Source organism: Callithrix jacchus, chromosome 21, assembly GCF_049354715.1.
Source record: "Callithrix jacchus isolate 240 chromosome 21, calJac240_pri, whole genome shotgun sequence".
NCBI classification, from domain to species: Eukaryota; Metazoa; Chordata; class Mammalia; order Primates; family Cebidae; genus Callithrix; species Callithrix jacchus.
The window spans coordinates 2,025,654-2,041,186 of NC_133522.1; the positions used below are offsets into that span (position 1 = coordinate 2,025,654).

Below are 15,533 nucleotides of genomic sequence, written 5' to 3' on the forward strand. Positions count from 1 at the left end.
TAGTTGATTGTTTTAGAACCGAAACCAAATACATGGAGGAAAAAGCACTCATCTAACGATGCTCTGGAATTTCCATCTGATTAAAGCCATTAGTTTTTCAGTCTTTGCAACTGAAATTTTTTTTTTAAGAATGAAGAAATACCACATTTTAATAATGAGCAGAATAATCTGTTCACTTGGAACATCATTTTGTTTTATTCTTACACATTAACATTGTTTTAATCCTTATGGATATTTACTTCAAAGTAAAAGAGGCTTTTAGAAAATATCACAAATAAGAAAACCCAGTGTTTAGTATTAACAACGTAATGAATCAGTTACCCAAATCCTTCCATTTATTTTGTAGGCACAGTTCAGTTAACAAAATCAAATTGGCATCTGTTTTCAAACAAATAACTGTATTGAAAATATAGTTCTAGTTTTAGAACTATAGAGCCAGGAACTATACTGGAAATACAGTTTGCTAGAGAGATATCTGCCTAACCATGAAGTAGAGCCTGTATCATATGATAGCTATAGATTATGTAGAATATGATCATGCACACAATTTGGTTAAATATCTGCTAATCTGGTTTAATTTTAAAGAATTTAAGGCATTTTACTAAAGAATCTCTATGACTATTTTTCAATTTGTAAAGATAAATGCCATTAAAACTGTTAATATACTAGTAAAGGCACCAAAATAGCAATAAGAACTTATTATTTTATGCTAAAGAAAATGTTAGTCGCCTTTCCCGCAAAATCTGCGAATGAGAATTCCTCAGAGTAAACAGCTGATGACTCTGAACGCCAACTGCTCAAAGACACGTTCAGGACTAAACACGTTTCTTTAGCAATGGATCACAGAGAAAAATTGCTATTAAAGGATGGTTTAGTGTTGATTAAAATCCTTTCTTGAAGATTTTGCAGGTACGGTACCAGAGGATTTAGTGAACGTAAAATTTAGTATGTGCTAAAGAATAAATATGCCATAATACCTTTTTGCTACTTTCCAGACACATTCTGCTTGAATTTAAGGCTTTGCCCTTTTTATATCTATTGCCCGTCATAGTATTCTTTTTCTTTTCTTTTTTTTTTTTGAGATGGAGTTTCGCCCTTGTTACCCAGACTGGAGTGCTATGGTGCGATCTCCGCTCATGGCAACCTCTGCCTCCTTGGTTCAGGCAATTCTCCTGCCTCAGCCTCCTGAGTCGCTGGGATTACAGGCACGCACCACCGTGCCCAACTAATTTTTTGTATTTTTAGTAGAGACGGGGTTTCACCATGTTGACCAGGATGGTCTCGATCTCTTGACCTTGTGATCCACCCGCCTAAGCCTCCCAAAGTGCTGGGATTACAGCATAGTATTCTTTTATATAGTTACAAGATTTTCTCCTCAATTTGTGAACGGCTCAGGTGTCAAGTTAGGGAGGTGTTTTTGGTTTCCTTGCCTAAAACTAACCATTTGTTTTCAAATCACTTACCCTGTTTAGTTCTTCCTCATGGGACCTATCACTTCTCAACACTAAAATATAATGTCTATAAAAGCAGGAACATTGTTAATTGTTTTTCTCTTTATTGCTAGATTCCTAGAACAAAGAATAGTTCCTGGCAGACACTAAACAGTCAATAAATACTTTCGAATGGATTAAGTGAAGGAAAAATTAACTCATACCATCCTCAATCTCTATTAATGCAGTCAGTAGAGATTTATTGTTATAGGCAACGTAAATGGAGGATATTCTTAGTCAAGAACACATCATCCTTGCCTTTAAGATGGTTACATAGTGGTTGGAAAGGCAAATTATTAAAAATACATAATTACTGTCCAGTGAGATAGTGACATGGTAGCATCTTCTCTGTCTGAGGAGAGTTCTTCAATCTCCATAGCTGTGGACTGGGAGCAGAGTTGCTGACCAAATCTCAGCAAATTAATTTCTAAAGTCTGAGACCCTTTTCCATATTATTCAATTACTCAAAAAGATGCTAGACTTGGAAGTAATTTGGTGTGTCTTAGGAGTGTAAATGAAGTTTACAATCACCTAGATGATATTATAATTTAGTATTTTGCTGGACCATAATCATTACGAAATCATTACTAATCATGACTTAGTAATGATTCGCTAGATTGATATTTCTTCTCTAAATAAAATATTCAGTGCACTTTTCATGGGAGCAACACTTTTGTTGAAGACAGAAATATTCTATACTTCAATGTCTAGCTTTTGAATATACAATTTACACATACGTATAAGAAATATGGAAAATAGTTAAAGTCATGGTTATTGTCTGTTTTAATAAACAAAATAAAACTTATCATGCCTCTGGTTTGTAGTTGATGTATTTTTAGTAAGCATTTAAAACTTTCACACTGATTTTTTTAAATAGAATTGCATAGGTTTTAACAAGAATACTTGCTGTTAGCGTTTTTGAAAACGTAGTAAGGGCTGTGAGAGATCTTGAAGGATAAAATTCATTAAAACGTAAACATAAAGATGAATGAATGTTTACACTATCCCTAATTACTTCCTCCAGCAACATGGAAAAGTTTGGCATTTGAAATAGACTGTACTTCCAAAATCCAGTGAACTGTAAATCAAATAGACATCTTAAGTTTATAAATAATATAGACTTTGGTTGATTTAAACGTATTTTTCAAAGCCAGTTTAATTAGTTATCACTGCTACAGCATGTACACAAAATCTGCAATCACCATGTGATCCTAAGGCAGACCTGTACAGAATGGTCACTCAAGGGCAGAGATAACAGTATTGAGTGTAATTCTTTAAGATGCCAATGAATTGGACAACTTGCTTCTGACAACAGTTGCTTTAAAGACCCTTTAGCAAATATCAGCAGAATTGGTTTGTAATTTACCATGTCTTTCACTTTGAACATGGCCCCTAAAGGTTTCTGCACATGTCAGGATATCTACAAACACAATTTGTTTTGGGTTGACTATCCGTGAAAAACGTTTCCTTTACTGTCTAAAACCTGAATAATTACTTTTTCCGAACTACGCAATCTTAGTTTTCCTATCATGCACTGAAGATTAAAATCAAATGTCTTCTGCACATTGCTTTCTTGTTTTGCTCTCCAAATGAAACACCTTTCGAGACCATTTAAATGAACTACAAAAACAGAAGGTTGCAAATACAGCTCTTAGAAATTGTAGAAGTCAGTTAACTAAGATTTATTGCAAAGGTTCCTTTTTATGAAAGTCATAGTTTTAACTCTATAATCTTATTTATCCAACTACAGTCGGAATAATCAAGGACTGTTTCTTGTAACTAAATCTAAGTGGTTCTAAGTGATTTCAAACTTTTTTTTACATTTGTTTAATTATAAACAGAGCAAACAATTAAGCCAGGTTTGTTTAATGTGGTTTTCTTAGTCTTTCTTAAATATGAGAAAATATATATATACATAGTCAACTACATGAAAGAAAAGGCAAACCAATGCCAATTTATTTCATCTCTATTTTCATGTTCCACAATGTGCACACATAGAGTAGGAAAAAAATATAATTGTCTATATTTTTTGGTCTCTAATATTTTTTCCATACTCATGTAAGTATGAACTCATGAGCAATGTTACTAGTCTGACTTTTTTCTCCTATGTGCGGTCCTGGAAAAATTCCAGCATCTTCTGATAGGTGGCTGCTTCTTTAAATAGTTGCAGCTATTTGCAGACACCCACCCATTTGTCCAAATGTTAGATGAACTCTTCAGCTCCTTCTCCAATTTCTGTTGTACTTCTATGATCCGCTATCTTATACATGATCAGTCTCTAATTCCTCCATTAACCAACCTTTGCCCGGTTCCTTCCACTCAGAATTATTTCCCTTATTCCAGTCTCATTTTATTTAATCACTTCTATTCATCCCCCCAGAGCAGAACTTAATTCAAATGTTGTTTCCTCAGTAAGATGGCCCCACACCTCATCCTCCAGATTTGGAGAACATATGCTTTCAGAGCACCCTAGGCTTCTCCCAAGCAGTACTTACTACAGTATAAACTACAGGTTTGTGAAATAACCTGCTTATTATCTGCCTCCCACCAGACTTTAAAGCACAAAAAGGCTGACTCACTATCACATACAAGGAATACACTAAAAATATGTTAAATAAATTGAAAGTTTATGAATAACACATCACACTTCCGTTTTTGTGTAAAAACGCACAGGCTTATGCTTTAAGAGGAAAACCTCCTTAGCCTATTTTTTTTACCACAAGGCACACCCAATATTTAACCTACAGCTAAGAAGGTAAACCATTTTACTGTTGTCCTCTCAGTCTAATGAAATCATAATTTCTTATCAGATAACTTTTGCAATTGTCTCTTAGAGAGTTAAAAGAGAATTCCCAGAGATACTCCAACGTAGAGTGATGGGAAATTATTTCCTCTATTTGAAGCAATACAATTATTTTAATTAAGGCTTGAACAAAGTGGCATCAGCTGAAAGTTTATTCTGAAACATTCAGTTTCTATAAATTCCTTTTAAATTCAATACTACACTCTGATTCCTTTGGATACAGAAGGAATATCTGATAGATGCATAGACTGAACTAGTTCATAACATTACCCTTACCTGGAGTATTTGCATTTTCACAGATGTGATTCTCTAACTTCAGAATTTCAGGCACAACAAGAGGGGGCCTTCTTGGTATCAAAGTTATAACATGGAGGTAGATGTTCATATTTAAGGCTGATCATAATATTTTATTAGTATATACATGACAATATTTTAGTTGGTTTAGGACCTTTATGTACTTTCAAATAAAATACATTTTGATTCTTTTTAAAATATTTATAAATCAAATTAAATTAACAATAATAATTTCTTAATATTCAACAAAGATAAATGATTGGAATGGATTGTTTAACAATATTATTCTTCCAGAATATGTGGTTTTGGTATATGGATTCCATCTGCTATTTCATGTTTGAAACATATCTTTTTTCCATATAGCAACATAGTTTTAATAAACTATCCCATTTCAAAGTGAAAAACAACTCATATTTTATATTTTTGATATGCAGAGATGTGAAATAAATATACTCTCTTGTAATCTAGAATGAAAGGCTGCTGTATGTATGAAATTATGTAAGCATACTTATATATTTATTTTAAGTAACATATTTATTTAATTTTGTCCTGAAATTAAATTTTTTTCCCTATAGGTAAAAATTGTTGTACTAGATTGTATTTTTTGATAAGGTGGTGGCAATAAAAATCCTTAGAAATCATCTGCTAAAGCAAAGAGGAAGAGAAAACCCTCATCTGCTTTATGCTGAAGGTAAATTTGACAAGATTCTGTTGTCACTAAAGGAAAGAGGAAAAGAAAAGAGAAAATAGAAATTCTATTTTGAATAACCATAAAGCAAATTGTATGATGTGGAAATATTTGCTAAAGGAAGAGGAAAATTACATCGTAAATACAAAGATTATGAGTGTACAATGTCATATGGCTTTATTTATTAGAGGCATTTCTGAAGATTATCAGCTAAGTGAATTTACGTATTATAATATTTTGGAACACTAAGAAATTGATGTTGGTCCAATCCACAGGGCTTGCGTGTGTGTGTGTGTGTGTGTGTATGACATTTATCAGGTACATGTCAATTTATCATGTACATAGCATCAGTTAGCTGTCACCATAATCAAGACATACAACCATCATTACAGTCCTCCCTCCTTCTACCACTTCATAGCCACACTGCCCTCCTGCAAACATCTGAGCCCTGGCAACCACGAACCTGTTTTCCATATCTATAATTATATTATATCAAAAATATTATATGAGCGGAATCATACAGAATGCATCCTTTCGAAATAGGTTTTTCACTCTGTAAAGTGCCACTGAGGTTTATTCAAGTTGTGTGTCAATATTTGTTCATTTTTATTTCTGAGTATTATTCCAATGCATTCAAATCAATGTATCTTATTTTAAATATCACCATATGCTGTCTTTGTGTATATTATGCTGAACTGTCTTTCTACACATTCATATGTTGAGGTCACAACCCCTAGGACCTCGGAATGATAACTGCATTTAGAAATGGAGTCTTTAAAAGCATTCAAGGTAAAATGGGATCATATGAGGGTCCCAATTCAATATGACTAATGTCCTTATCAGAAGAGAAGATGAAGAGATGAGATATAAAGAGGACAGACCACGTGAAGACAAGGAAAAAGATGGCCACCTACAAACCAAGGACATAGGCCTCAGAATAAAATCAACACTTGCTGACAACTTGATTCTTGTAGCCTGCAAAGCTATGAGAAAATAAATTGTCTGTTGTTTACGTCACACAACCTGTCGTATTTGTTATGGCTGCCTTAGCAACAAATGCAGTGCACAAGAATAGTTTTATCTTCATAAATTTGTCTCATATGTGTCCATTTATAATACTTCCTGCTGTACGGCAATAACTTGTGTGCTCATATAATTTATGAACACTTCTCAAAAGGAGTTTTTAAAAATCTCTTAAGCGTTTCCTGTTTCCTGCTCTGCAGCATAATTATGTTATGGTGGAATTAAAGAGAGTATGTACTTGTAAAAATCACAGGCGTGTTTGCGCCTGACCATATTGTAGCAAAAATCTATGATGTTATAAAGAGAACATTTAACTGAATTCATCAGATTTCTGAACAGCTTAACTACTTTTCACAAACTTCACATAGATTATGGCACTTGAATACATTTCTAAATTTTTCTGCTATTTTGAGTGGATCACAATTAAATATGTTGGCTGGAATGCTTTTATAATATAGACATGAATTATAATTTAAAAACTATTACTATTTGCTTTATGACATGCAAAAGGGATGGCAGCATAAGTGGGGCAATTGAAATTCAATTCATTTAATAACGTTTTATTGATTTCTGACTTCTGTTGATGAGTACTATGGACTTACTCATCAAGATACGTTGTTATATGAGTATATAAAAAACATGAGTACATAAACATCAGAGGGAAGCATTTCATCTTGTTAGTCATACTACTGAGAAGTAATATAAAATCATCCTTCTGAATTTTAGGAAAGAACACCAACCAGAGAATTACCTCTGCAGTGTAGAATGTATATGACTGCATTGCATCTGCAGTGCATAGAGGCCCCTGAGGGATATAACGCTTCAAAAGAAATTACAGGTCTGTTCCGAGAGAACAGCAGTGGAACTTACCATCTTGATCCGTGGTCACTGTAATAGCTGTGAATGGCTTGGGAGAAAAACTCAACTCAGAAACTCCATTCATCGCTTCTATTTCAAAGGTGTAATTCACGTGAGACACAAAGTCAAGTACTATCACGGAACTGTTGATCAGGCCTGTGTGTCTTGGGATGAAGCGGAGTCCTCCACCACAGTCCTCACACTGGCTGGTGTCTAAGCCACATTTCTTACAGATCACACTGTATGTGAGATCTTTTCTCCCTCCTGTGTCACTTGGTGGGCTCCATTCCAAAATAAGGGCTGTTTCATTGATGTTAAAAACCACATTCCTAGGAGCTGAAGGTGGCCCTAGAGAAAAGCAATTAAAAAACATATGTACATGTATAGGACAATGAATTATGGTGTTAAATTGAAAACGTCATTCATAAACATCTGTTGGTCTTTTATGTTCGTTTTAATTCTTTTTCTAATGGGATCTATGATGATCAAATGGTTAAAATAGTTCATTAAGTCTAGTAAGGAAGGAGTGTTGAGAAGTAAAGATCTACACCTTAAATTTTTGGAGTATGAAATTCAATATTTAATATAAAAATCAGCATATCTTAAAACATAGGGAATTATACTTTTAAAACTAGACTAAAATATATATCAAAAATTATTTTAAATTATGATAGCTTTAATTATATCTTATTAATTATATCATCACCATTTTCAAAATTTGAAAAAAATAGTAACATACATATACACAAAACACACTGTGGTTTTCAGTCTTCTTACTATAATTGGAATATAGATAAAATCCCCATTCATTGCTTCTGAAAATCACTAAGAATCTGTTTCCCAGAAGTTGAGAATAAATGACCATAAAGTTAGGGTGAACAGACAATTTGGAAATAAGGAAAAAGAAATGAAAATTAAAGGCAACAAAAAGCCTTTTCTTTTCTGTTTTTTTTTTTTTTTTTTTTTGAGACAGAGTTTCACTCTTGTTACCCAGGCTGGAGTGCAATGGAGCGATCTCGGCTCACCGCAACCTCCGCCTCCTGGGTTCAGGCAATTCTCCTGCCTCAGCCTCCTGAGTAGCCGGGATTACAGGCGTGTGCCACCATGCCCAGCTAATTTTTGTATTTTTAGTAGAGACGGGGTTTCACCATGTTGACCAGGATGGTCTCGATCTCTTGACCTTGTGATCCACCCGCCTCGGCCTCCCAAAGTGCTGGGATTACAGGCTTGAGCCACCGCACCCGGCCAAGTCTTTTCTTAAGTCTTTGTCAATTTGATGAGATAAAAGCATTATATGGAAGGGATAAAAAGGGGCCACAGACAAGAAATGATGGAAAGACTTTCATTTAGACTAAGTTCACTAAACACAAGTAAGTGTATCCTTAAAAGTAAGTACAGCCCTAAGAGACCCACACAATTCTCTTATTTGCCATAAAGACCTCAAAAGCCAAGTCAGTCCTAAGGAGAGAATGAGCATCTTCTTCAGTTTCTCTACAAAGATCACACTGCATAGAGTACTTGGTAGCTTACTTTAATTCTTCCAGCCTTTCCTTAAAATTGTGTGAATAATCCTACACACTTATCTGAGTCCTTCCAGCCTCAGTTTAATTATGTTCACTAAACAAATACCACCTGAATGTCTTCTAGGTGCCACACACTGCGCTAAGTACTATATGTGAAAATACACAGAGTCCATATTGCTGTGATTATACTTACGAGAGATATTTAGAAAAATAATATATTGTATAAATGACTGGTCAAACAATGTTCAGGCCATATTTTAGAGGGCTTCATTAAAAAAATCTAAATGAATTCTCTAACTTTTGTTACCGAGAAAACCTGCTTTGAGAGTGGAAAGGAATGTCTCCCTAACATTCCCTCCTAGAAATAAATTCAAGTTTTGATAAAATCTCCTTTTGGATTTCAAACTAAAGCCGTTCATTCATTAAACATTTTACTTAGTGCCTATGATGTCAGATACTCTACTACATCTTGGGCTTTCAGGGATAAGGCATGGTAGACATTATTTCTGCTTTCTTATTTACATTTTAGTAGAGTGACTAGATACATTTAAACAGATGAATAAAATTCAAATCATAATGAGTAAAATTACAAAAATTAGGACAGGTGCTGAAATAAAATCAATCAGGGGGACCCCTGTTTTAGGTAACAGTCTGAGAAAGCCTTGTAGAGGTGGTGAGGAGAATGTGTGGCGGGGTGGGAAAAATATCAGGAATAGAAAGTCTGCCTTTTTGTCAAGAAAGATCTTGAAATAATCATGAAACTGTCAGAAAGTCACTGTGACTGCAGAGGGAAATGCATGAAGCAAGTTTTAAGAAACAGGAAGAGACTAGATAATGCAGGACCGCTAGGCTCATTGGGATGAGTCTGGATAGTTTTATTTTCTTTACATATATATATATATATGTATATTTATATACGTATATATATGTATTTTATTGCACTTTAGGTTCTGGAGTACATGTGCAGAACATGCAGGATTGTTGCATAGGTACATACATGGCAATGTGGTTTGCTGCCTCCATCCCCCCATCACCTATATCTGGCATTTCTTACCAGTTATCCCTCCCCAATTCCCTACCCCCCACTGTCTCTCCCCTAGTCTCCCCCAACAGACCCCAGTGTGTGATGCTCCCCTCCCTGTGTCCACGTGTTCTCATTGTTCAACACCTGCCTATGAGTGAGAACATGCGGTGTTTGATTTTCTGTTCTTGTGTCAGTTTGCTGAGAATGATGGTTTCCAGATTCATCCATGTCCCAACAAAGGACATGAGCTCATTATTTTTTATGGCTGCATAGTATTCCACAGTGTATATGTGCCACATTTTCCCTGTCAAGTCTATCATTGATGGGCATTTGGGTTGGTTCCAGGTCTTTGCTATTGTAAACAGTGCCACAGTGTTCTGTGTACAACAGGAACGGAACTCAGCTAAGCTACCTAGACATATATCACCTAGAAATGCAATGAATCATTTTTCTAAAAGGTTGCCGAGTGCCATCCTTTATGCCATATCATGTTTCATAGGGTTTACAGAAGTGTCTACCTTCAGAAAGGCAAATGTGAAGGGGACTATAAACTAGAGAACAGAGATAAATGTAACTTTTTACCTTCAACCTAGACTTATGCCTAGGAGAAAGATTCATTATCATTATCATAGTAATGTTTTCCTACAGGATGACATATTCATATTGGTGGTCTTTTATTTATAATGGAAAACATGAATTACTATTCACTTATATTTTCATGCTAGGAAAATGTTATCAATTATGTTATGGGAGTCTACAAGTATATAACTGTCTGCCTGGAGATACTTAAAAAAAAAAAGAAGGCTGACACCCTTCTGACTCAAGGGCCCTCATACCAATTTGCATAACGATTAAATAGCTTTTTAATTGCTGTTAAATTATGCCAGCTAAACTGTGATTTCATGCAAATATTAAGCTGTAATGACATGCAGTGAATCATTTACTGAGATTTAGAACTTGGAACAAAGAGAAACTATTAATTCTAATCCTCAGATTCAACGAAATTGTGTGTCACTGGGCTTTTATGAATGTGGCCTGACTGCTTTGTTATCATTTAAAAATTATACAAACATTATGTGACACGTTGAAAAATAACGTGGCAGCAATAACACTTTGGGAGATATCTGTACTGAAACCTTCAGGTACTTCCTTACGTTGTTTTGTTTCTTTAAAAGAAACAAATAATTCACATAGAAAGAAAACAAGCTCCAGTCCTCACCCTCCAGACGGACTTTCTAAGAAAAGGGCAGTTATTCGGATTTGAAACTAGTTGTTTTTGAAGTCCATCACATAATAAATTTTACCTGAAAACTACAATTTAGCTTCTATTAGTTGTGTTACAATTTTATTTTCCACTAGTTGTTTTTTAACTAGAAAACCATTTTCTTTTGCTTTGATTTGAAGGCTCACTTTATAATTTTAAAGAATAAAGGAATAGTGCTCTACCAGTAAAACTTATGAGATGCTTGTAACAAGGCTGTCTCTTCCCTTATCAGAAAAACATCTGTTCCGGGAGGCTCAGTCTTCCTCTCAGAGATCAGGTGTGCCATAATTCTTGTTTCGTTTTATTTCATTTAAGTTCTTAATGTAAATTGTTTTTAAACGTATGTGTTTCTTAAAGTATGTCCTTTGCAATACTTCTAGTCCCATGAAGTATCACCCCAAAATCAGTTTGTTGTTCAAATAAGACTCTTGGTGAACTGACGCTGAACCGAAAGTAATACTATTTGCTTCACTTTGTTCAATCCAACATTTCCCAGAAGTTTGTTCATAGAATCTTATTTCCCAAGGAGCATCCAGAGGAACACTAGCGTTCTGCAGAACATACTTAAGTAAAGGCTGACACGGAAGAAGGAAAAGCTAAAGGGCCATATTTCGGTTGTTGCATCAACTGGTACAGATTTATGTTTCACGTTTATAATCGTAAAAATACGTTAACCCATAAACAAACGGGGATTTTTCATATGGACTAGGAGTGACTGTTCACCCAGCAAGTCCATAGCTAATTATAGTTTGCAGAGGTACTAAAAGTCATGAAAGACGACTGCCTGTTAAGCTATATTTAATCGGTTCTTAAGTTACTGCCTCTGTTAATTTAATGACTGCCAAGAATGTAGTAGTACAGTTTATTAACAGGAAATAAATTTATTCATATTTCTGACTTTAAAAATGAGAGAAAAATAGTTCTATCCTAATCTGCGTCAAAGACAAGATTAAAAGAACACATTGAACCATTAAAAGATGCTTAGGTAAATGCTTTTACATATCAGTAAGATTGTAGAATCAAGAAGAATAAGTACATAGGTAGAGATAAAAAGCATACCCCCAGACATTAATATTGTACTGAAAATACAAGTTGTCAGCAATATATATGGACAAAATTTTAAACTATTAAAGTCATTTCATCCTTTGAATCTTCACTATTGATTTTATCTTTCATCTACATCCATATAGTTAATCTGATATCCTTCCTATATAATCTTTTAAAAATGTATTTAATAGGAGCATCTGTAAAAGAATTTTGTATTTTCTTTCTCTAAATCACTTCTTGCTCTATCTATAGGTTTTGTTTATTAAATATTTTCTATTTGGAAATAAATGACCATCATAAAATTGGAGCTCCACCTCAGCACAGGAAGGAACCATATGAGTATATTCAGATGAAGAAATGAGGTTCAGAAAAGTACGTCAATCACATAAAGATCATGCAGTTCATTAGTGGTAGAATGATACCTATGATTTATCTGTTTAGACTTTTAAAAATTCTATTACATCATATTCAGCCTGTAGATAGAATATCTGACAAATAAATATCAAAATGTACAGGTGGCCCTTGAACAACATGGATTTTGAAGTGCATGGATCTATCTATATTTTCAGTAAAAGTTGAACCAAGTGTGCTTCTCCTGCTTGCCCTTTCACCTCCTCCACTTTTTCTGCCTCTGCCACCCCTGAAACAGAAAGAGCAAACCCCCCTTTTTCTCCTCATTCTCAGCTTATTCAACCTGAAGACAATGAGGGGAAAGACCTTCATCATGATCCACTTTCACTTAATAGTAAATACATTTTATCTTTCTTTATGATTTTATTAATAACATTTCTTTTCTCTTGCTTACTTTATTGTAATAATATAATATGTAATACATATAATATACAAAATGTATTATTAAACTGTTTATATTCTCATTAGACTTTTTGGTCAACAGTAGGCTATTTGTAAGTTAAGTTAGGGGTGAGCCAAAAGTTAGATGCAGATTTGCAACCACAAGTGGAGGGTGGTTGGTACTCCTAACCCTCATGTTGTTCAAGGGTCCACTGTATTTTATATAGATTTTTTGTTTTCAAAGTATTGTCAAATACACATTTTCAAAACGTACAAATTAGTGACTGATTATTGCCTTCCTATAAAATACTCCATTAAATAATGCTCTTAGAGGGTTTAAATAATTTTATATAGAGAAAAGCAATTGAAACTTAAGTTTTCAAAGTAAATATTACTCAAAATTCAGGAGCACGCACACTTATATCTTTTGCATTCCATACAGCAAAATGGATTGCTTCTGATGATCTTCCATATGCTTGCACGTACTTTCAGTAATTAAACTGATATCTAAAACAAAACTTGTTACGCATTAATGTTTTCAGAGTCCCATCAATCAGGGCTTAAATAACTTTTAGAAGCCATTTTATTTTTACAATTAATAGTTCAAGAAAACAAAAAATGTAATAGACCAAACACCATTCATTTCCAGAATAAAACCTAAATGTCTCACCCTGTGTACCTGTCTTCATACCAGGCCCCAGCCCACTCCTCAGCCTCTTGCTCCCTTTTGCTGCATCTCGGTGCCTTTGTTCAGAGTGTTCCTAAATTGCCTTTACCTCCTTTTGCTCTTTGAAAACTTCCTGCTCATCCTTCACATTCTGATTTAATTGTTACCTCCTTTGTGACGACTCCTGGCTATCTTGTGTCAGAATTGATCACTTTTATACCTTGTAAGCAGGTGTTGAAAGAAACAGAGCTCACTGTAGGGGGTGTACGTAATATTTCACATGACTTATTTAACTCAGCCATCACAATAACCCTGAAAATGGTTATTAGTGTCCCCATTTTATAGAAGAGAGGATTTACACTCAGCAAATAATGCACATATTACACTGAAGTATTTGTGTTCATAGGCACTGGTCTGCTAATCTAGCTTGATAAAGGGAACATGTTTTAACTAAAGAAATAAATGCAATGTATGGTTTTCTGCAATTCTCTAAGAATTATATTTCACATACAATAAATTTTGACAAGTATTGGAAAGCAGATAATTCAGGTTGCAATTTTTGTAAGACCCTGGCGTTAATCTTTAAGAATAGATCTACATTACATGAAAATTGTCTGAAGTAGAAGGGAATGTTTACATGATGAAAACTGAGAGTAACTAAAAAAGACCCCTATGAGAACAGGGTGCCACCATCTCTTTACCCCTTTGGAGAGAATAAAAATTTCTCAAAATACAGTTCTCTAGACACTTGGAAGCCTGAAAGGTAAACATTTGAATCCTTAAGTTTCTATGCCCCGGAGCATGTACATAATTTTAGCTTGGGAAATTTCCAAAACAGTAGCTTTCAACTATCCTTATCAATGCAGGAAGAAAAACCTCAATATTAGCCCACAGAATAACTAATTGTAATAATTACACAAATGTATTATAGATATGCAGATCAACAGTAAAAGTAAACATAATCACATGAATGAAAAGAGAACACTCAAATATGAATAAAATGAGGCCCCGGCCTTAGATTTTTTTGAGTTAAACATTATCCAGTTTCCTTAATACCAAGGAAAAAATCACACATGCCTACATCTGCCCTTTTCAATGGTTGAGTCAATTACTTTTAGACAAGCATCTGTTAGGGATGGAAAAGAGAAATATGAAGAGGCCAAGCACTTTCATAATTTCAGAGGCAGAAGCGAAACAATGAATGAATAAAGTCAAGCAAACTAATAAACCTTTTTCCAAATGCCTAACATTGTAGCAATAATTATGGATGTTCTGTTTCTAATTAAGGATGATTCTTGGTAATGGTCTGCTTTGTACAAACACATGATAATGAGTGGGACGATTCTTTGTGAGTTCCAACTGTGGAGGTCAGGAATAAAGTCATACTGGCCACAAACAGCAACTCGATTCTCCAGCATCGGCAGAATGGCCACCTAATGATTCTTCTTATAGAGAAAACTCTCCCAGATTATTTGATAAAAAAACCTCTGCTGACATAAAAATTAAAGTTTATAAGTTTACGCAACTCCATCAAACTCAAGTGATATCCATCAGTAATCTATAATTAGGGAAACTGGTATTCTTTACATAGAGGTGTCTATTCAGTAGTGTAAGGGTCATTTTCCTTTTAAAAATACAGCATTGCAATATATGGAGTGAATATTTAAAGTTATTTTTTATAGTAAGTCAAGCCTAAAATATAACAGCTTGCTTGAGGTTAAAAAAAAAAAATCTATCATTGCCATTTCTTCCTTTCTATGCTCTGCAAAACTGTGAATGCTGCATTTTCTGTACAATGAGTCACCTAAAACAATCAGCTGTACTTTTGAATTTCACTTCTGAGATGGAAAAGCAAGGGGGCCAGAAACTTTTTCTTCACGTGAAACTTACATTTAAAAATAAGACAGGAAAAAAGGTAAAGAGATGGTGGGGGGAGAAGAGATAACGAACAGATCAGGGATACCTGGATTGTGAGTATCCTGAGCACACCAGAAGCGGCGACGTGGGGAAAGCAGCGGAAAAGAGAAAAGAACGTCTCTCCAACTGCACCTCAACCAGTA

At 34.5% G+C, this 15,533-nt stretch overlaps 1 protein-coding gene across 4 annotated transcripts in view; it reads right to left on the bottom strand.

The window, feature by feature from the left end:
• EPHA6 (EPH receptor A6) overlaps positions 1-15,533 on the bottom strand; it is a 999,349-nt gene that overhangs the window by 524,288 nt on the left and 459,528 nt on the right. For 3 of the 4 annotated variants that reach the window (XM_035283338.3, XM_002761301.7, XM_017967134.4), the window contains one exon: positions 7,169-7,504. The exons of the other annotated variant lie outside the window; for it this stretch is intronic. In XM_035283338.3, coding sequence (XP_035139229.3) covers positions 7,169-7,504 — 336 coding nt within the window. The remainder of the gene's footprint in view (positions 1-7,168; positions 7,505-15,533) is intronic. 4 annotated transcript variants of the gene reach the window in all.